The sequence below is a fragment of the Tamandua tetradactyla genome, chromosome 25 (assembly GCF_023851605.1).
Source record: "Tamandua tetradactyla isolate mTamTet1 chromosome 25, mTamTet1.pri, whole genome shotgun sequence".
Lineage (NCBI taxonomy): Eukaryota > Metazoa > Chordata > Mammalia > Pilosa > Myrmecophagidae > Tamandua > Tamandua tetradactyla.
Genome location: NC_135351.1, coordinates 29371753 through 29393323, shown reverse-complemented (window position 1 = coordinate 29393323; position 21571 = coordinate 29371753). Strand labels below are relative to the sequence as shown.

The window sequence follows — 21571 nt, the reverse complement described above, 5'->3', positions numbered from 1 at the left end:
CAACTCTGAAAGTGAAATCATTGCCCTCCCCTTAACGTGGGACATGATATCCAGGGGTGAATGTCTCCCTGGCGGGATGGGAGATGACTCCCAGGGATGAGTTCAGCCCTGGTACCATGGGATCAACAATTCCATCCTGACCAAAAAGGGGAAAAGGAGTGCAACAAACAAAGTATCAGTGACAGAGAGAGTTCAAATAGAGTTGAGAGGCTACTCTGGAAGTGGCTCTTATGCAAGCTTCAGTTAGACCTTGCTACCTATCATAACCTGCCAACCCCCAACCAGGACCACTCCAGCCAATCCTAAAGAACACCTAGGGCAATATATAAGATTCCACAAGGGTTCCATGCAGTAGAGTAACTTTCCAGAAACCTACAAACTCCAAATGGGTCCCTGGACCTGAGAAGTTGAAACCTAGAGTGCTCAGCCTCTCCAGAACATCAGACAGTTCTATCTCCTTACCCCATATGATTGACAGACCCTTCCAACATGAAAAAGTTAGAATGGCCATAGCCCAAACACCCCTAAAGGGAGAGATAGAAAGATCAAAGGTAATGGTGGAGTTATACAGAGTAGACAAGATTTAACAAATTAATATGATTGCTGAATCATTGAATTGATACCTTTTTTTAGTCTCCAGTATTTTAGAGCAGCTAGATATAAAAACCTAAAATTGTGGAACTGTAATCCATACCAAACTCTGAAATATGTTCTATAACTAACTGTGATGCTATGCTTTGAAATTTATAGCTTTTTTGTATATATGTTATTTTTCACACACAAAAAGGAAAATGTTCATTGTGATGATAAAAAAAAAAAAATTATGCCTTCCAGCCTCCTATATTCTGGAGCAGCTAGAAGGAAAAATCTAAGAGGATTGTATGGTAGCCCATGACAAACTCTGAGATCACCCCTGTAACTACTTGTTGAAGAGTGTTTTGAAACCAATTGCTTTTTTATTTTTTTGCTTTGTATATATGTTATATAATACAATGAAATAGTTAAAAAATGACTGAGGGAAATAATGAATGAAAAGAGAAAATAATAAATTTAAAAATGACTGAAGGGTGGCTATATTATTATAAGAGAAAGTAAATTTAAATTCAGAAAGAGACTGAGGACATCATGTATCAATTAAAAAGTTCCCTTCATGAATATAATGTAACTAGTAAAGATGTATGTACCTAACAACATAATCCCAAAATATTTGAAACAATAAATTGACAGACTTGATGGGAGAAATAGGCAGTTCTACAATAATAGTTGGAGACTTTAATAATAGATAGAAAAACCAGAGACAAGGTTAATAAGGAAACAGAGGATCTGAATAAGACTATAAGCCAATTAAGCCTAATAGATATACAACGAACACTCTACCCAACAGCAGCAGAATATACATTCTTTTCTAGTGCACATGGAACATTCTCCAGGATAGAGTATATGTTAGGCCACAAAATAAGTCTTAATAAATTTAAAAATATGTAAATCATACAAAGCATCTTCTCCAACCACAAAGCAATGAAACTAGATGTCAGAAATACAAGGAAAACTGGAAAACTTACAACTATTCAGTAATTGCATAATACATTCAGACAACCAATGGGTCAAAGAAGAAATCACATGGGAAATCAGAAGATACCTTGAGATGAATAAAAATGAAAATGCAACATAGAAAAACTTAGGGGCAGCAGTAAAGCAGTGTTTGGAAGGAGATTTATAGCTGTAAACATATACATTAAAAAAAGAAGTGAAAGATCTCAAATCAACAACCTAACTGTCCTCCTAAAGGAACTAGAAAAAGAAGAGCAAACTAAACCCAAACATAGTAGAAGGAAAGAAATAATAAATTTAAACAGAGACAGTGAAATAAAGAATACAAAACAATAGATGAAAAAATAAGTTGGCTCTTTGAAAAGATCAACAAAATTGGCAAACCTTTAGCTAGACTTACTAAGTAAAAAAGAGAAGCTTTAGTTTCCTAGGCTGCTCAAAACAAATACCATGAAATGGGCCAGGTTACACGACTAGAATTTATTTGCTCATTCTTTTGAGGCCATGAAAATGTCCACATCAAGGTATCATCAAGGTGATGCTTTCAGGAGATCAGCTGTCAGTGATACTTGGCTTCTTTGTCACATGACTCTATTTGCTGCTCTCTCCCTTCTCTGCAGGATTTCACTTATTTCAGCTTTTTGCTTCTGTGGCTTTCTCTCTCTTTGTCTGAATCTCATTTTCATATGAAGGACTCCCTAACAGGACTGGGAACTATATCCTGTTTGACCACACTTCAACTGAAGTAGCCTCATCAAAAGATCCTACTGACAATGGGTTCACACTCACCAGAATGGGTTACGCTTAAGAACGTGTTTTCCTAGAGTACATACTTCAAACCAGCACAGGACAGAGGATTCAAATTATTAAAATCAGAAATGAAAGAGGGGACATTACTACTGACTTCAAGAAATAAAAAGGATTATAAGAGAATATTGTGATCAACTGTACACCAACAAATCAAATAACCTAGATGAATTGGACAAATGTCTGAAAACATACAAACTACCAAAAACTGACTCAAGAAGAAAGAGAAAATATTAATAGACCTATAACAAGTAAAGAGATTGAAATAGTTATTAAAAACTTCCCAACAAAGCAAAGCGCAGGACCAGATGGCTTCACTGGTGAATTCTACCAAACATTTAAAGAAGAGTTAACACCAATCCTTCTCAAACTCTTCTAAAGAACTGAAGAGTAGAGACAATTTCCTAAGTCATTCTTTGAGGTCAACATTACCCTGATTTGGAAGCCAGAAAAGACATTACAAGAAAATAAAACTTCAGACCAATATCCCTTATGAAAATAGATGTAAAAATTAATCAACAAAATACTAACAGATTTCAGCAACATATTATAAGGACTGTACATTTAAAGATGTATTATCAGTTAAGGAGTGGGATCATTTGTAAGCAAACTAAATCAGGGTAGGCCTTAATTTGTATTATTAGAGTCCTTACAAAGAGAAACCAGAAGTCAGCAGAAACCAGAAGAGCTGACAGAAGGAGAAACAGATTGCCATGTGACAGGAGGCAGAGATGCAAGCAAAGTAACCCCAAAGATTTTGGCAAGTCAGCACCAGAATGCTACTATAGACTTTGAGGAGAAAGTGTGGCCTTGCTGATGACTTAGTTTCGGACTTCTAAGCTCTGAAACCATAAGACAATAAACTCCTTTGGATCTGCAGAAAGAAAGGATTATACACCATGACCAAGTAGGATTCATCCCAAGAATTCAAGAGTTGTTCAACATATGAAAATAAACCAATATAATACAACACATTAACAGAATGAAGGAAAAGAACAACATCTCAATTCATGCAGAAAAAGCATTTGACAAAATCCAACACCCTTTCATGAAAAAATCACTCAAATTATGAAAGGAAAGGAATTTCATCAACATGATAAAGGCTATTTATGACAACTGCACAGTTGACATCATACTTGTGAAAGACTGAAAGTTTTTCTTCTAAAATTAGGAACAAGACAAGGATGCCTAATTTTACCACATCTATTTGACACAGTAATGGAAGCATAGCTAGGCAGGACAAAAAAATTAAAAGCACCCGGATTGGAAAGGAAGAAGTAAAACTATTTGTTCATAAATGACATGATCTTGTATCTAGAAAACCCTAAAGAATACACACACACACAAACTCCTAAAGCTAATGAATGAATTCAGCAAAGTTGCAGGATACAAAATCAGTACACAAAAATCAGTTATATTTCTATATATTAGCTATGAACAATCTGAAAGAAAATTGAAAAAACAATTCCACTTACAATACCATAAGAAAGAATAAAATGCTTAAGAATAAATCCAACCAAGGAGGCTGAAGAATTGAACATTGAAAACTATAAAACATTGCAGAAAGAAATTAAAGAACAACCCTAAGAAAATGGAGAAAAAATCTTGTGTTCATAGATTGAAAGATTTAATATTGCTAAAATGACAACACTACTCAAAGAAATATAAAGATTCAATGTAATCCCTATCAAAATCCCAATGACATTATTTTTTTACGGAAATGCAAAAACCCATCCTAAAATTCACATGGAACTTTAAGGAACTCAAAACAGCCAAAGCAATATTTAAATGGAAGAAGAAAATTAGAGGACTTGCATTTTGCCATTTCAAAACTTATTTCAAAGTTACAATGGTCAAAAGAATGTGGGAAAAAAAAAAGAAAACCAGTGTGGTACTCGCATAAAAAAAGACATAGACACCATGAGATTGAGAGTCACATCTATGGTAAATTGATTTTTGACAGTGGTGCTAAGACTTTTCAATAAGAAAAGAATAATCTCTTCAACAAATGGTGCTAGCAAAAATGGAGAGACTTATGCAAAAGAATGATGTTGTACCTTTACCTCTGACCATATACAACAATTAACTCAATGTGGATCAATGACATAAATATAAGGACTAAAGCTAGACAAGTAAACATAGGAGCAAATCTTCATGACCTTGGATTTGGCAATGGTTTCTTAAATATTATACCAAAAGCACAGGCAACAAAAGAAAAAGAATTTAAATTGGACTTGATTAAAATTAAAAGCTTTTGTGTATCAAAGGACGCTATCAAGAAAGTGAAAAGACAACCCACGAAATAGGAGAAAATATTTGCAAATCATCTATCTGAGAAGGAACTTCTATTTAGAATTTATAAGAGACTTTTTCACCTCAAAAATAAAAAGACAAACCAGTGTAAAAATATGCAAAGAATCCAAATAGACATTTCTCCAAAGAAGAGAAACAATTGGACAATAAACAAAAGAAAAGTTGCATAACATAATTGGCCATTAGGTAAATGCAAATCAAATCCACAATAAGATACCATTTCATACCTGTCTGATAAGCATAATAAAAAAGAAAGAAAGAAAACTAGCAGGTGTTAATGAGAATACAGGGAAATTGAAACTCTTACACACTGATGATAGGAATGTAAAATGGTGGAGGCATGAGGAAAACAGTTTGGCAGTACCTTGAAAAGTTAAACATGGAACTACTATATGACCCAGAAATTCTACTCCTAGGCATATAACCAAAAGGACTAAAAACAGGAACTCAAACAGATACTTGCACACCAGTGTTCATAGCAGCATTATTACAATAGCCAAAAGTCAGAATCAACGAAGTGTTCATCAAGAATGAATAGACCAACAAAATGTATACACATACAATGGATTATTATTCAACAATAAAAAAGGAATTAATTTCTGACAAATGCTATAGCGTGGATGAACTCTGAAGACACCAGGCTAAGGAAATAAGCCACACATTAAACTATAAATATTGCATGATTCAAATGATATGAAACATGTAGAATAGGCAAATGTATAGTAGATTAGGTTATGAGGGGCTGGGGGGATAAGGAATAGGGATTTATTGCTTAATTGGTACAGTCTTTTGATTTGGGGTGATGGAAAGTTTTGGAAATAGTGGTGATTGTTGTACAACATTGTATTGTACAATTAATATCTTGGGCTGTGCAATTAATGCCTCTGAATTTTACAATTAGAAATTGTTAAAATGACAACTTTTATGATATATATTTTTTGTGGTACTATATATATATACATGTGTATACATTTTGTGGTACTATATATGTGTATACTATATATATGTATACATTTAGTGTGGTACTATATATATATGTAACAATAAATGATTGAATACAGACTATCAGCAATTTCATCTGGTTCATCCCAATAAGTGGTTTTGTAAAAAGGGACTTGTGAAATAATCAGGCTTCAGAGATTATAGGAACTGTTCAATTCCAAAAAAACTCTGAAGCTTTGATAGCTTGTCTCCCACGGAAACTTCTTGCCTTGGTTATTATGTGATAACTGACATCTCTGAGTTTCTAAAAGGTATAAATATACACAGGATTCTTTTAAATCAAAAGAACACCACAGGTATTATTTCCTGACCCACAGGCATAAGAAGAAAATAAACTATGACCCAGGGCTGTGTCATACATCTCAGTTATGAGATGGAGCCCTTATGGATGGGAAAGTCCCTCCCCAGAACTTGGGAGAGTCACAACCACACAAGCTCAGCCACCGCTGACACCCCCCCACTCCCACCCCCACCCCCTTTCCCCATCACTAGTGAGTGCCGGCAGGAGGCTGCTCCGTTCCATACCTTGCTGGTCCACAGCCCCTCTCCCCAGCTCCAGCAGCTGCCGCAGCTGCTCAGGGCAGTCCCTCTTGAGGTAGACCCTGCTCTGCTTGGCCCGAATCGGGTTCACTTCCCACTCCAGCTTTGTGACCTGGGCCCCAGGCCCTGTAGCTCTCCAGTTCAGGGTCTCAGGACAGAATTCGAGGTGGTCCTGTCCGTCGTAGCCATACTTCCAGAATCCTCGGGTGCTGTTGTCTTCCTGCACCTCGCAGCCTAGAATCACCTGCAGGGTGTGGGACTCTGACAATGCCCCCAGCCTCATTACTGAGACAAAAGGAGCGGGTCCCTACCTCCACTATCCCCAGGGACCACTGAAGGCCTCCTGGAACCAGCCCCCTTCCCTGATCCCTGACCCCCAGCTCTCTTCCTCGTGGTGCTTCCCTGAGGTTGGGAAACACTCTGCTCTGCTGAGGAAGGAGCGGCCCCACCCTCCAGCCACATACCCTTGCTCTGATTGTGGTTGTCCATAATGGTCCAGAAGTCCACGGTGAACATGTGGTCCCACCCTTTCAGGCTCTGACTCAGCTGCAGCCACAGCTGGCTCGCGGCCCCGTCCCAGACCCACGGGGTACGGGGCTCGGCGCGGCGGCTCTCGTGGTCGTATGACACGAACAGCAGGTCATCCACATAGCCTAAGGCCTCAAACAGGGGCAGCCCGAGGTCTGGCTCCGAGGCGCCCATGAAGAGGTAGCGCAGAGAGTGCGATCCTGGGGAGACAGGACAGCTTTCACCACTGGCAGCGGGACAGGCTGAGACGCAGCACACCTTCTGGGTCCCTGCACACCGCCAACTGTGCAGGTCCTTACCCTGTGAAAAATGAGTTCCACAGGGCCTGCCCTCCCTCCACAAAAGGCCTGGCTGCTTCCCTACCCCCCCACCCCCTGGCCCACATGTGGATGCTACCCTCTCACCCCCCACCCCTGCCCCAGGACCCACATTATGGCAGGACCTCCTGAAATGCCAAAGAAATCTCTAATGATGGCTGTTGAACCCAGGAACTGGTGCTCAGAGTTCTTAAGGAATTTGTTGCTGTGGTTTTCGCACTCTTCCCATCTCTAAACCCTTCCATGTGCAAAGATTTGTTGTTAAATACTGGGAGATCTGCTGTTAAATAACTCGGGGCAGCTCTTCTGTTGAAATCACAATGGTTCCAAAGCAAATACAGGAGCTCAGGCAAGAGAACAAGGACTAGACCTCTAGGCAAGGGAGAGTTTCTCCACCACTGCCCTCAGCTATAGAATGAGGAAGTTCAGACTGCATCCCCAGTGCCTACAGTTTGGCATGTCATTGGTGCTTCCTAATAATTGTTGAATGAAATATTTGCTGAATGAATTAATTTATGGATAAATGAATGAATGATGATGACTCCTAGCTTTTTATCTCTGGTCCTGAAGTGTCGACTCCTACACCCAATTGCCAAGTTGACACCAGCTTCTGGATGACATTAACATCCCTCAAACCCAGGCTTCCCAAGCTGCTCCATCCCCTGCCTTCCCCAGCTCAGAGATGGCATCACCTATGTCCTGGTGCTCAGGCCAACAAAAGAAAATTTAAATTCAATTAAATAACTGAATCATCTCTGACTCTTCTCTTTCTCTCATACAATACATAGATTGTTCAGCAACTTCCTTCAAAACAGATCCAGAGTGCAACCTGTTGTGACCACCTCCTCTGCTTCCACCCATCCTCTCCCAACAGCTCTTGTCTAAGCTACTCTAGCAGCTTCCTGGCTGATCTTCCAGCTGCTATGGTTGTCCCCTTCCTTCTGCTTTCCACCTGGCAGTCAGAGCAATCATTTAAAAAAACCTATGAAATGTCATATCACACCTTGGTTTGCCAGAAACTGAGAATCCACACCATAGCCTACAAGGACCTAAGTGAGCTTGCGCAGGGGTTCTTCTTTGAGCCAGATACCCACTTCTCTGCCTCTAGCCCTGAACTCTGGCTGCACCGGCCTCCCAGTGGTTTTCAATGGGGAGATTTGATTCCCCAGAGGACATGGGAGAATGTATGGAGACTGTTTCAGTTTTCACAACTGGGGCAGTATGTAGTAAGCAGAGGTCAGGGATGCTACTAAACATCCACAATACTCAGGAAACCCCGCAAAACAAAGAACTACCCAGCCCAAAATGGCAGTAGTGTGAGGTGGAAAAACCCTGCTTGGACCCAACTTCCCAGGCCCGCTCCACCTCAGTGTGCCTGGGAAGTGCGGCTTCCACTCAGCATAACCATCGTTTACTTCAGGTCTCGGCTCAAACTCAGCCTGAGAGAGATTTTGCCCTAACCTCTCTGGCTCCTGTCTTCCCAGTTCCCAGCATGATCTGATATTATGTATCCTCTTTTATTGCCATCTCCCTCACCAGAATGCAAAATTTCAGAGGGAGAGGACTTCCATTCCCTGCGATCTCTCCTGGGCCTTGAAGGGTACAACACATGGTTAGGACCCATTCATTGTGACTTATTCATTGTGAACAGATGAATATTTCTGTTCAACAGCAAATTTTATGAGTCAGCCTCTAATGCAGTGTTGTGTTGAGGACTCGCAGCCACGGAGGAGAGACACGGATTCTGCCCCGCTGTGGAACGTTGAATACCTGTGAGCAGGCCGAGCTCCACTTTTGTCATCTGTAAAATGTGGATACACATAGCACCTACCCTCTGCTCTGGGCCTGATTCACGATACAGCGTGCAAAGCTCTGCACCGCAGGGCCAGTAACAGCCAAGGCCTAACACCCTCTGCTAAGGTAAGAAGGAGGGTAGCGCCCAAGGGAACACCAGACAACCAAACTGCCCCAATAACCAGGGAAAGTTATTCCACTTAAAGGTCAGTTAACCACTGGTAAAAATAAAGCTATTAATAGCTCCTGCCTCCTCAGTGCAGGGCGACAGTCGAATTAGACCACACATAGGAACGCGTTTTAAAACTGAATTCATCACTTATATGTTAATTATTATCTCTGTGGCATCAGTGAATTAATTATACAGCACCATTAACTGCAAACCAACAAGCTACCGCTGAAAAAGAGATCCTGATCTGCTGTTGAAAGCGAGCAGATTTCTTGCCCCAGCAGAGCAAGTCGGAAAAGGCCCGGCTGGTCTCCCGCAAGGGGGTGTGGTCTGCGGAAATCGGATCCCCCCTCCTGCACACCCCCACCCCCTGCGCCGAGCTCCGAAGTGGAAACCCCGGGCCTTCCCGCACTGGGTTCGCTCAGCTAAGTCTCCCAAGCCTCGGCAGGTCCTAGACCTTGACTTGGGACCCAGTCAAGATCGCACTTGGTGAGGACTTCCTGTTTGGGAACGACGGGGTGGGGTGGGGGGGGTAATTGGGGGAGGGAGGGAATGGCACAGCCAACATTAGAAACATGCAAAGGGAGATCCGACTCCAAAGACCCCCCAGCCCAGCTCGACCGCAAGCCCCGCTAGCCCTAAACGCGAAACTTTATTTAAAGGCGTCCCGGCGGGGAGGGGGCAGGTGGTTCCGAAGAGCAAGGATAGCAGCGGTGGGGCGACAGGGTCCTGGGGTAAGGGCACCGCATCTGCAACTCGGTGAGAGGAGTCCCTTCCCACGCTTGGGACACAGAAAGTTGGCCGAAAGGATTGCGGATGAGGCTGAGCAGTGCCTCGAATTTTGCAAACACCCAAGAGCTAACCTAAGCTAGTTTCGATTTTTTTCTTCTCCGCGGTGCCCCCAGCCAGCCCGCAGCCCCCAGACTCACGCGGCGGTCGCCCGGCAAGGGTGACAGTCCGCAGGAGCAGCAGGAAGAGAAGCGCGCGCCCGGCTCGCGGGCCCATTTCGTGGCTGGGTCTGCACGACCCCGCGCCTAGCCACCGAGCTGCTTCTCCCTCCCGCCCCGCCCCGCAATAGGCGGGGAAACCCGGAAGGCCCTAGGAGTCGCCCCGAAGCCATTACCCGGGCTCCGGGGATCCCAAGGAAAACTTCCTGGATTTCTCTCCGCGCCCTTTTCCTGAACTTGAACTCTATCCCTGTCGCTGCCAAGGGTACCGGCTTGAGAGACAGTGGGGGATACTGCTGATTTGAAGAGTACACTTAACGCTTTCCTAATTTAAGTAGTCACTATTTAAATATTGCATATTAAGTAACTTGAACAGTCAATTATCCATTTAAAAACTTCTCTCAAGCTTAGTTCAGTTTGCCAATGTTGTTATTCGATTTAGAAATCTAATGAGTTTGGCATAACGCCTTCATTTATTCTGTGATAAGAATTAAACCATTAGATTAACAAATTAAATCCCACGAAAATATCTTTCACAATTTAAATTGATTGTCAGAGGCCTGTTTTGTGAATTTTGCAGCACAGTGGAATCTCCTGGGGAATCATTAAAATGACTGCATTCCCACCCCATCCTTAGACACCGACTCACCTGGCATGGGGTACCACGTTGGCATTGGGCTTTTAAAAGCTCCTCTGTGCAACAAAGTTGGGAACCACTGCTTTATACATTTCAAGCAATTATAGCAAACTGAATACATCTGATTTGCCCGAACCCCCTTAGGACGGCTAGAAATGAAAGATGGACAATAACAAGTATTGGTGAAGATGAAGAGACACTAGAACCCTCACATGTTGCTGATGGTAATGTAAAATGGTGCAGCCACTTTGGAAAACAACCTGGCAGATCCTCAAAAGGTGATTGTGTAAGTTTGAAAGGATGTTTGTCCCCTAGAAAAGCCATGTTTTAATAAAACTCCCATTTCATAAAGGTAGAATAATCCCTATTCAATACTGTATGTTTGAAACTGTAATCAGATCATCTCCCTAGAGATGTGATTTAATCAAGGGTGGTTGTTAAACTGGATTAGGTCACGACATGTCTCCACCCATTTGGGTGGGTCTTGATAAGTTTCTGGAGTCCTATAAAATAGGAAACATTTTGGAGAATGAAAGGGATTCGGAGACAGCAGAGAATGCTGCTGCACCATGAAGCAGAGAGTCCACGAGCCAGTGACCTTTGGAGATGAAGAAGGAAAATGCCTCCCGGGGAGCTTCATGAAACAGGAAGCCAGGAGAGAAAGCTAGCAGATAATGCTGTGTTTGCCATGTGCCCTTCCAGATGAGAGAGGAACCCTGACTGTGTTCGCCATGTTCCCTTCCCCTTGAGAGAGAAACCCTGAACATCATTGGCCTTCTTTTTTTTTTTTTTTTGCAGCTTCATTCAGTGTTTTAACATGATTACTTTACAATTAGGTATTATTGTGCTGTCCATTTTTGAGTTTTTGTATCTAGTCCTGTTGCACAGTCTGTATCCCTTCAGCTTCAATTACCCATTGTCTTACCCTGTTTCTAACTCCTGCTGAACTCTGTTACCAATGACATATTTCAAGTTTATTCTCGAATGTCCGTTCACATCAGTGGGACCATACAGTATTTGTCCTTTAGTTTTTGGCTGGATTCACTCAGCATAATATTCTCTAGGTCCATCCATGTTATTACATGCTTCATAAGTTTATCTTGTCTTAAAGCTGCATAATATTCCATCGTATGTGTATACCACAGTTTGTTTAGCCATTCTTCTGTTGATGGACATTTTGGCTGTTTCCATCTCTTTGCAATTGTAAATAGTGCTGCTATAAACATTGGTGTGCAAATGTCCGTTTGTGTCTTTGCCCTTAAGTCCTTTGAGTAGATACCTAGCAATGGTATTGCTGGGTCGTATGGCAATTCTATATTCAGCTTTTTGAGGAACCGCCAAACTGCCTTCCACAGTGGTTGCACCCTTTGACATTCCCACCAACAGTGGATAAGTGTGCCTCTTTCTCCGCATCCTCTCCAGCACTTGTCATTTTCTGTTTTGTTGATAATGGCCATTCTGGTGGGTGTGAGATGATATCTCATTGTGGTTTTGATTTGCATTTCTCTAATGGCCAGGGACATTGAGCATCTCTTCATGTGCCTCTTGGCCATCCGTATTTCCTCTTCTGAGAGGTGTCTGTTCAAGTCTTTTTCCCATTTTGTAATTGGGTTGGCTGCCTTTTGTTGTTGAGTTGAACAATCTCTTTATAAATTCTGGATACTAGACCTTTATCTGATATGTCATTTCCAAATATTATCTCCCATTGTGTAGGCTGTCTTTCTACTTTCTTGATGAAGTTCTTTGATGCACAAAAGTGTTTAATTTTGAGGAGCTCCCATTTATTTATTTCTTTCTTCAGTGCTCTTGCTTTAGGTTTAAGGTCCATAAAACCACCTCCAGTTGTAAGATTCGTAAGATATCTCCCTACATTTTCCTCTAACTGTTTTATGGTCTTAGACCTAATGTTTAGATCTTTGATCCATTTTGAGTTAATTTTTGTATAAGGTGTGAGATACGGGTCTTCTTTCATTCTTTTACTTATGGATATCCAGTTCTCTAGGCACCATTTATTGAAGAGACTGTTCTGTCCCAGGTGAGTTGGCTTGACTGCCTTATCAAAGATCAAATGTCCATAGATGAGAGGGTCTATATCTGAGCACTCTATTCGATTCCATTGGTCGATATATCTATCTTTATGCCAATACCATGCTGTTTTGACCACTGTGGCTTCATAATATGCCTTAAAGTCCGGCATCGCGAGACCTCCAGCTTGGTTTTTTTTCCTCAAGATGTTTTTAGCAATTCGGGGCAACCTGCCCTTCCAGATAAATTTGCTTATTGGTTTTTCTAATTCTGAAAAATAAGTTGTTGGGATTTTAATTGGTATTGCATTGAATCTGTAGATCAGTTTAGGTAGGATTGACATCTTAATTATATTTAGTCTTCCAATCCATGAACACGGTATGTCCTTCCATCTATTTAGGTCTTCTGTGATTTCTTTTAGCAGTTTTTTGTAGTTTTCTTTATATAGGTTTTTTGTCTCTTTGGTTAAATTTATTCCTAGGTATTTTACTCTTTTAGTTGCGATTGTAAATGGGATTCGTTTCTTGATTTCCGCCTCAGCTTGTTCATTACTAGTGTATAGAAAAGCTACAGATTTTTGGATGTTGATCTTGTAGCCTGCTACTTTGCTGTACTCATTTATTAGCTCTAGTAATTTTGTTGTGGATTTTTCTGGGTTTTCTACGTATAGTATCATATCGTCTGCAAACAGTGATAGTTTTACTTCTTCCTTTCCAATTTTGATGCCTTATATTTCTTTTTCTTGCCTAATTGCTCTGGCTAGAACTTCCAACACAATGTTGAATAATAGTGGTGATAGTGGACATCCTTGTCTTGTTCCTGATCTTAGGGGGAAAGTTTTCAATTTTTCCCCATTGAGGATGATATTAGCTGTGGGTTTTTCATATATTCCCTCTATCATTTTAAGGAACTTCCCTTGTATTCCTATCTTTTGAAGTGTTTTCAACAGGAAAGGATGTTGAATCTTGTCAGATGCCTTCTCTGCATCAATTGAGATGATTATGTGATTTTTCTGCTTTGATTTGTTGATATGGTGTATTACATTAATTGATTTTCTTATGTTGAACCATCCTTGCATACCTGGGATGAATCCTACTTGGTCATGATGTATAATTCTTTTAATGTGTTGTTGGATACGATTTGCTAGAATTTTATTGAGGATTTTTGCATCTGTATTCATTAGAGAGATTGGTCTGTAGTTTTCTTTTTTTTGTGATATCTTTGCCTGGTTTTGGTATGAGGGTGATATTGGCTTCATAGAATGAATTAGGTAGTTTTCCCTCCACTTCGATTATGTTGAAGAGTTTGAGGAGAGTTGGTACTAATTCTTTCTGGAATGTTTGATAGAATTCACATGTGAAGCCGTCTGGTCCTGGACTTTTCTTTTTAGGGAGCTTTTGAATAACTAATTCAATCTCTTTACTTGTGATTGGTTTGTTGAGGTCATCTATTTCTTCTTGAGTCAAAGTTGGTTGTTCATGTCTTTCCAGGAACCCGTCCATTTCATCTAAATTGTTGTATTTATTAGCGTAAAGTTGTTCATAGTATCCTGTTATTACCTCCTTTATTTCTGTGAGGTCAGTAGTTATGTCTCCTCTTCCATTTCTGATCTTATTTATTTGCATCCTCTCTCTTCTTCTTTTTGTCAATCTTGCTAAGGGCCCATCAATCTTATTGATTTTCTCATAGAACCAACTTCTGGTCTTATTGATTTTCTCTATTGTTTTCATGTTTTCAATTTCATTTATTTCTGCTCTAATCTTTGTTATTTCTTTCCTTTTGCTTGCTTTGGGATTAGTTTGCTGTTCTTTCTCCAGTTCTTCCAAGTGGACAGTTAATTCCTGCATTTTTGCCTTTTCTTCTTTTCTGATAAAGGCATTTAGGGCAATAAATTTCCCTCTTAGCACTGCCTTTGCTGCGTCCCATAAGTTTTGATATGTTGTGTCTTCATTTTCATTCGCCTCTAGGTATTTACTAATTTCTCTTGCAATTTCTTCTTTGACCCACTTGTTGTTTAAGAGTGTGTTGTTGAGCCTGCATGTATTTATGAATTTTCTGGCACTCCGCCTATTATTGATTTCCAACTTCATTCCTTTATGATCCGAGAAAGTGTTGTGTATGATTTCAATCTTTTTAAATTTGTTAAGACTTGCTTTGTGACCCAGCATATGGTCTATCTTTGAGAATGATCCATGAGCACTTGAAAAAAAGGTGTATCCTGCTGTTTTGGGATGTAATGTCCTATAAATGTCTGTTAAGTCAAGCTCATTTATAGTAATATTCAGATTCTCTATTTCTTTATTGATCCTCTGTCTAGATGTTCTGTCCATTGATGAGAGTGGTGAATTGATATCTCCAACTATTATGATATATGTGTCTATTTCCCTTTTCAGTGTTTGCAGTGTATTCCTCACGTATTTTGGGGCATTCTGGTTCGGTAAATATTTATGATTGTTATGTCTTCTTGCTTAATTGTTCCTTTCAATAGTATATAGTGTCCTTCTTTGTCTCTTTTAACTGTTTTACATTTGAAGTCTAATTTGTTGGATATTAGTATAGCCACTCCTGCTCTTTTCTGGTTGTTATTTGCATGAAATATCTTTTCCCAACCTTTCACTTTCAACCTATATTTATCTTTGGGTCTAAGATGTGTTTCCTGTAGACAGCATATAGAAGGATCCTGTTTTTTAATCCATTCTGCCAGTCTATGTCTTTTGATTGGGGAATTCAGTCCATTAACATTTAGAGTTATTACTGTTTGGATAATATTTTCCTCTGCCATTTTGCCTTTTGTATTATATATATCATATCTGACTTTCCTTCTTTCTACACTTTTCTCCACGCCTCTCTCTTCTGTTTTTTTGTATCTGACTCTAGTGCTTCCTTTAGTATTTCTTGCAGAGCTGGTCTCTTGGTCACAAATTCTCTCAGTGACTTTTTGTCTGAGAATGTTTTAATTTCTCCCTCATTTTTGAAGGACAATTTTGCTGGATATAGGAGTCTTGGCTGGCAGTTTTTCTCTTTTAGTAACTTAAATATATCATCCCATTGTCTTCTAGCTTCCATGGTTTCTGCTGAGAAATCTACACATAGTCTTATTGGGTTTCCCTTGTATGTGATGGATTGCTTCTCTCTCGCTGCTTTGAAGATCCTCTCTTTCTCTTTGACCTCTGACATTCTAACTAGTAAGTGTCTTGGGGAACACCTATTTGTGTCTAATCTCTTTGGGGTGCGCTGCACTTCTTGGATCTGTAATTTTAGGTCTTTCATAAGAGTTGGGAAATTTTCAGTGATAATTTCTTCCATTAGTTTTTCTCCTCCTTTTCCCTTCTCTTCTCCTTCTGGGACACCCACAACATGTATATTTGTGCAGTTCACATTGTCCTTGAGTTCCCTGATACCCTGTTCAAATTTTTCCATTCTTTTCCAGATAGTTTCTGTTTCTTTTTGGAATTCAGATGTTCCATCCTCCAAATCACTAATTCTATCTTCTGTCTCTTTAAATCTGTCATTGTAAGTATCCATTGTTTTTTCCATCTTTTCTACTTTATCCTTCACTTCCATAAGTTCTGTGATTTGTTTTTTCAGTTTTTCTATTTCTTCTTTATGTTCAGCCCATGTCTTCTTCATGTCCTCCCTCAATTTATCGATTTCATTTTTTTTTTTTTTTTTTTTTTTTAAAGAGAGAGGGAGGAAGGGAAGGAAAGACAGAGAAGGAAGGAAGGATGGAAGGAAGGAAGGGAGGAAGAAAGGGAAACATCTTTAAACATTTTCTTGTTTTATTATATTTTGTTTGTTTGTTTGTTTTTTACATGGGCTGGGGCCGGGAATCGAACCGAGGTCCTCCGGCATGGCAGGCAAGCACTCTTGCCCGCTGAGCCACCGCGGCCCGCCCGATTTCATTTTTGAAGAGGTTTTCCATTTCTGTTCGTATATTCAGCATTAGTTGTTTCAGCTCCTGTATCTCATTTGAACTATTGGTTTGTTCGTTTGACTGGGCCATATGTTCAATTTTCTGAGCGTGATACGTTATCTTCTGCTGGCGTCTGGGCATTTAGTCAGATTTCCCTGGGTGTTGGACCCCACAGGTTGAAAGATTTTTCTGTGCAATCTCTGGGTTCTGTTTTTCTTATCCTGCCCAGTAGGTGGCGCTCGTGGCACACGTTTGTCTACGGGATCCACCAGTGAAAGTTGCTGGGGGTCCTTTAACTCTGGAAAATTCTCACCGTAGGGGAGGTTCGGCAGCCGAAGCGTCTTGGAAGAGTGCCAGCCGGCCTGGGGTTCCAAATGCGGGGAGGGTCGCCGGGCGCCGCAGCACGGGAGAGCGTCCGGCCGAATTAGCTAGTCGGCCCGGGGCGCCAAGCGTGGCGGGAGGGCGCCAGCTGTCACAGCCCGGGAGAGTGTACTGTTCCCAGCCGGACGGGGGAGTCACGTGTTTGGAAGGGATCCCCCGGTCACTGTTCTCCGTAGTCTGGGGATTTCCAACCCAACTCTCTCAGTTGGTCCGGGGGGCCTCGCGTGGTGGGGGCGCCAGCCGCTGCGGCCTAAGGGGACCGCCTGTCCAATCCTGCCAGCTGGCCTGGGAAGGTGGAAGGGAGGGACTCCGGCCGCTTGCCGTCCCACCCAGGAAAGCCCATGCCCCTCGGTGATCTCACCGGAGCTGGTTCTCCCAGACAGTCAGCCATTCCAGGATGGGGTACGCCGTCCCTTTGATCTCCCTCGTGGCTCCGGGAGCTGCTTTGTATTATCTCCACTCCCCCAGTAGCTGTTCTGGAGGAGGAAAGGTGAGGGTGGCAAGGCTGTCGAGGCTGGTGGCGGAGGAGCCGGCGGGAGGGGAGAGAAGGGCAGGTGGGTCCGCTGCTGCGGGGCGTGGGCGCCGGCGGACAAAAGAGGGGAGAGGAGGGCGGGCGGGTCCGCTGCTGCGGGGCGTGGGCGCCGGCGGACAAAAGAGGGGAGAGAAGGGCAGGTGGGTCCGCTGCTGCGGGGCGTGGGTGCCGCGCGGTGGGCCGGCGGACAAAAGAGGGGAGAGGAGGGCGGGCGGGTCCGCTGCTGCGGGGCGTGGGCGCCGCACGGTGGGCCGGCGGACAAAAGAGGGGAGAGAAGGGCAGGTGGGTCCGCTGCTGCGGGGCGTGGGCGCCGCGCGGCGGGCCGGCCTTCTTGAACCAAAGTATCTTTCCCTGGATGCCTGTGATTGGACATTTCTTTAGACTTGTTGTAATTGGGACATTTTCTCGGCCTTAGAACTGTAAACTAGCAACTTATTATATTCTCCTTTTAAAAAGCCATTCTGTTTCTGGTATATTGGATTTTGGCAGCTAGCAAATTAGAACAGTTATACGTGGATTTATTCTGTGACTCAGCAATTCCAGTCCTAGCTCTTTACACAAGAGAAATGAAAACATCTGTCCACACAAATACCTGCAAAACAGACGTCAGTAGGCGCATGATTCATGTCAGCCAAAGTGTGGAAACAACCCAAATTCCATCAACTGATGAGTGACTAAATAACATGTGGCATGTTATATACAAGTGAATATTATCTGGCAATAACAAGGAATAAAATACTAATACATGCCACAGCATGGATGACCCTTGAAAACGTTATGCCAAGGGAAAAAGCCAGGCACACAAGACCAAATATTGTACAATTCCATTCATATGAAATAGTCAGAATAAGTAAATTTATAGAAATAGAAAGGAAATCATTGGTTGCCTAGGATTGGTGGTGAAAGGTAGACCAGGGTTATGGGAGATAACTAAAGTACATAGGTTTTCTTTTTGGGGTGAAAAAAATGTTTTAAAATTGTTGTGGTTATGGTTGCACACATCTGTGAATATACTAAAAGCCATTGAATTGTACACTTTAAATGGGTGAATTATATGGCATGTGAGTTCTATCTCAATAAGGTTATCAAAAAAGAAAAAAGAGAATAATACAATCAATCCCAAAGTAACCCTTACCAATGGTCAACATTCTCCCAATCTTGTTTCAGGTATTCCTCCTAGAGATATGAGGTCCTAATTTCCAACACTGATTTTTTTCCTTAGATTGCCAAAATTTGCATAAATGCTTAGAAAGCTTTTAATTGTTTGATTTGTTAGTGATTTGAAGGTTTTGGGCAAATCAGATATATATTTTTTCTTTTGTTATTTCTGCTTTAAGTGTCATATCTAAGAGACAATTGCCAAATCCAAGATCATCAAGAGTTTCCCTTATGTTTTCTTCTAAGAGTTTCATAGTTATAGCTCTTCCATTTAGGTCTTCGATTCATTTTGAGTTAATATTTATATACAGTGTAAGGTAAAGATCCAACTACATTTTATTTTGCATGTGGCTATCTGGTTGTCCCCGTATTTGTTGAAAAGACTGTTCTTTCCTCATTGTATTATATTGGCACCCTTACTAAAAATGAATGGACTGTAATTGTGAAGGTTTATTTCTGGGCCCTCAATTCTATTCCATTGATCTATATTCCTATCCTTATTCTCCTCCCTTCCCAGGCCTTGCCCCACCTCCCTCCTGAGACTCAGAAGCCACCTCCATCTCAGAGGACAACCTCAACCCCTCAGCCACAGATTCAGCTTCAACCCTTCACATCTCTGGAAACCCTCATGGATTGGTTAAAAAAGGATGAATCATGGAGTCCCAAGTTCCATGAAACTCATGCCTCCAGGAAAAGGCTTCATGAAAACTCAGCAAACTATAAGTGAATTAAATTAATCTTGAAAATCTTTTAAAGAATTTGATAAGTTTTGCCAGTGCTGGAGAATGTTTGAAAACTTCTGCCTTATAACTCTCTGTGATGATAGGAATCTTTGTGCACTTAATAACCACTGGCCAAATGTACCTATTGAGCATTCGAAATACTATATTGCTAGTGTGTCTGAGGAACAGAATGTTTAATTTTTTTAATTGTAATTTAATTTTCAATAGCCGTGTGTGTCTCTTAGTTACGGTATTGGAGAGCATAGCTCCTTTACCATGAGATAGGACATGTCATGCTGGACACTGGTGGCCAAGCAGCAGGGACAGGTGATAGACATATAAGAAACAGACACTACCAGTGAGGCCTTCCAGAACCTGGAGGCAAGGTCATCTCATGCCTAGTTACCCACTAAAATAAGAGTTGATGCTGTTAATATGAGTTTTTATGTTCTTTTACATAAGAAAGATTATTCAGGGTTTAATTTGTTATTATGACAAAATGAAATCAATAACTCTTTACATTTTAAATGCAACTTACGAATATCATCACTGCATTTGTGAGTCTAGCATATTTTAACAATCATTTTAAAGGAGAATTTACAATTAGATCAAAATTTTAATAACTTTAGAATTGCAACTGTAAAGTTAGTATGTTTGATTTTTAAATTAGCTAATTTTCAGATTAACCAAGTTTCCCCAAATGCTTAAATATGTCTTCAAAACAAAAGATAAAATGGATAAATGGGACCTCCTAAAAGTTGAATACTTCTGTGCTTCAAAGGACTTTATTGACAGGGTGACAAGGCAGCTGATTCAATTGGCGAAAATATTTGGAAACCACCTATCTGACAAGGGTTTGATATCCAGAATATATAAAGAAACCTACAAATCAATAATAAAAAGATAAGCAATCTGATTTTAAAAAATGAGTAAAAGACATGCATAGACATTTTTCCAAAGAGGAAAGACAGATGGCTAAGAGGCACGTGAAAAGAGATTCAGCTTCACTACTTATTAGGGAAATGCGAATCAAAACCATAATGAGATTATCATTTCACACCTACTAGAATGGCCACTATTAAACAAACAGGAAAGTACAATTGTTGGAGAGGATATGAAGAAAAAGGAACACTTATTCACTGTTGGTGGGAATGTAAACTAGTACATACAGCCACTGTGGAAGGCATTTGACAGATCCTCAGAAAGCTAAGTTGCTTTATGTCCAGTAATACTTAGAAGATCTGAAAGGAGGGACACGAACAGACATTTGCACACCACTGTTCATAGTAGCATTAGTCATGGTTGCCGAAAGATGGAAACAACCCAAGTGTCCATCAATAGGTGAATGGATAAACAAAATGGTGTGTGTGTGTGTGTGTGTGTATACGTGTGTATACACGATGGAATAGTATACAGCAGTAAGGAGGAATGAAATCTTGAAGCAAATGGCAACATTGAGGATGTTATAGTAAGTGAATTAAGTCAGACATAAAAGGACAAATATTGTATTATCTCACTGATAATGAACTAATTATGATGTGCAAACTCATAGACATAAAATCTATAATATGGATTACCAGGATACAGAATGAGGCTAGAGAATGGGGACTGATTGCTTACATGTACAGAATTTTTAAGTGGGTTGAATTTAAACGTTTGGAAACAGAAAGAGGTAATGGTAGTATATTATTGTGAGACTAATTAACAATGCTGAATAGTGTATGAATGAGGTTGAAAGGGGAAATTTAGAGTCATGTAGGTCACCACAAGGAAAGCTGGAGGTTAAAACAAGGGAATGTATAACAGTGAATCTTGTGGTGGATGATGACTGTAACTAACTACAAATATTAAAAGGTTATTCATGAACTAGAACAGATATAAAACATTACTAAAAGGATTTAATAATAGAAGGCTATATGGGAAAATATGTCTATTGCAAACTATGGACAATAGTTAACAGTAATATCTTAAAATTCTCTCATCAACAGTAACAAATACACCACTCCAATACTAGGGGTCAATAACTGGCGGCTTAAGGGGTATGGAAGGATTCGGGTTTTCTTTTTTCTTTTTATTTCTTTTTATGGAGTAATGAAAATGTTTTTAAATTGATCATGGTGATGAATGTACAACTATGTGATGATACTGTGAGCCATTGTATACTTTGGATGGATGGTATGATGTGTAATTATGTCTCAATAAAATTGCATTTTAAAAAATCTAATAAGTAAAAAA

General features: G+C 40.7%; 1 protein-coding gene and 1 long non-coding RNA gene across 5 annotated transcripts in view; one reads left to right on the top strand and one right to left on the bottom strand.

The window, feature by feature from the left end:
• Positions 1 to 10079, bottom strand: part of HFE (homeostatic iron regulator) — a 17579-nt gene extending 7500 nt beyond the window's left edge. For all 3 annotated transcript variants that reach the window (XM_077143832.1, XM_077143833.1, XM_077143835.1), the window contains exons 1-3: positions 9951 to 10079; positions 6678 to 6941; positions 6199 to 6474 (exon numbers count right to left, since the gene is read on the bottom strand). In XM_077143832.1, coding sequence (XP_076999947.1) covers positions 6199 to 6474; positions 6678 to 6941; positions 9951 to 10026 — 616 coding nt within the window. In that variant the 5' untranslated portion in view covers positions 10027 to 10079. The remainder of the gene's footprint in view (positions 1 to 6198; positions 6475 to 6677; positions 6942 to 9950) is intronic.
• Positions 9373 to 21571, top strand: LOC143669216 (uncharacterized). Of its 2 annotated transcripts, none has more exons than XR_013168786.1 (3): positions 9373 to 9510; positions 10750 to 10891; positions 19132 to 21571. It is a non-coding gene; the product is annotated as an uncharacterized LOC143669216 (long non-coding RNA). The 2 variants fall into 2 exon arrangements; XR_013168785.1 differs by having other exon boundaries at positions 9375 to 9510; positions 10750 to 10883; positions 19132 to 21570.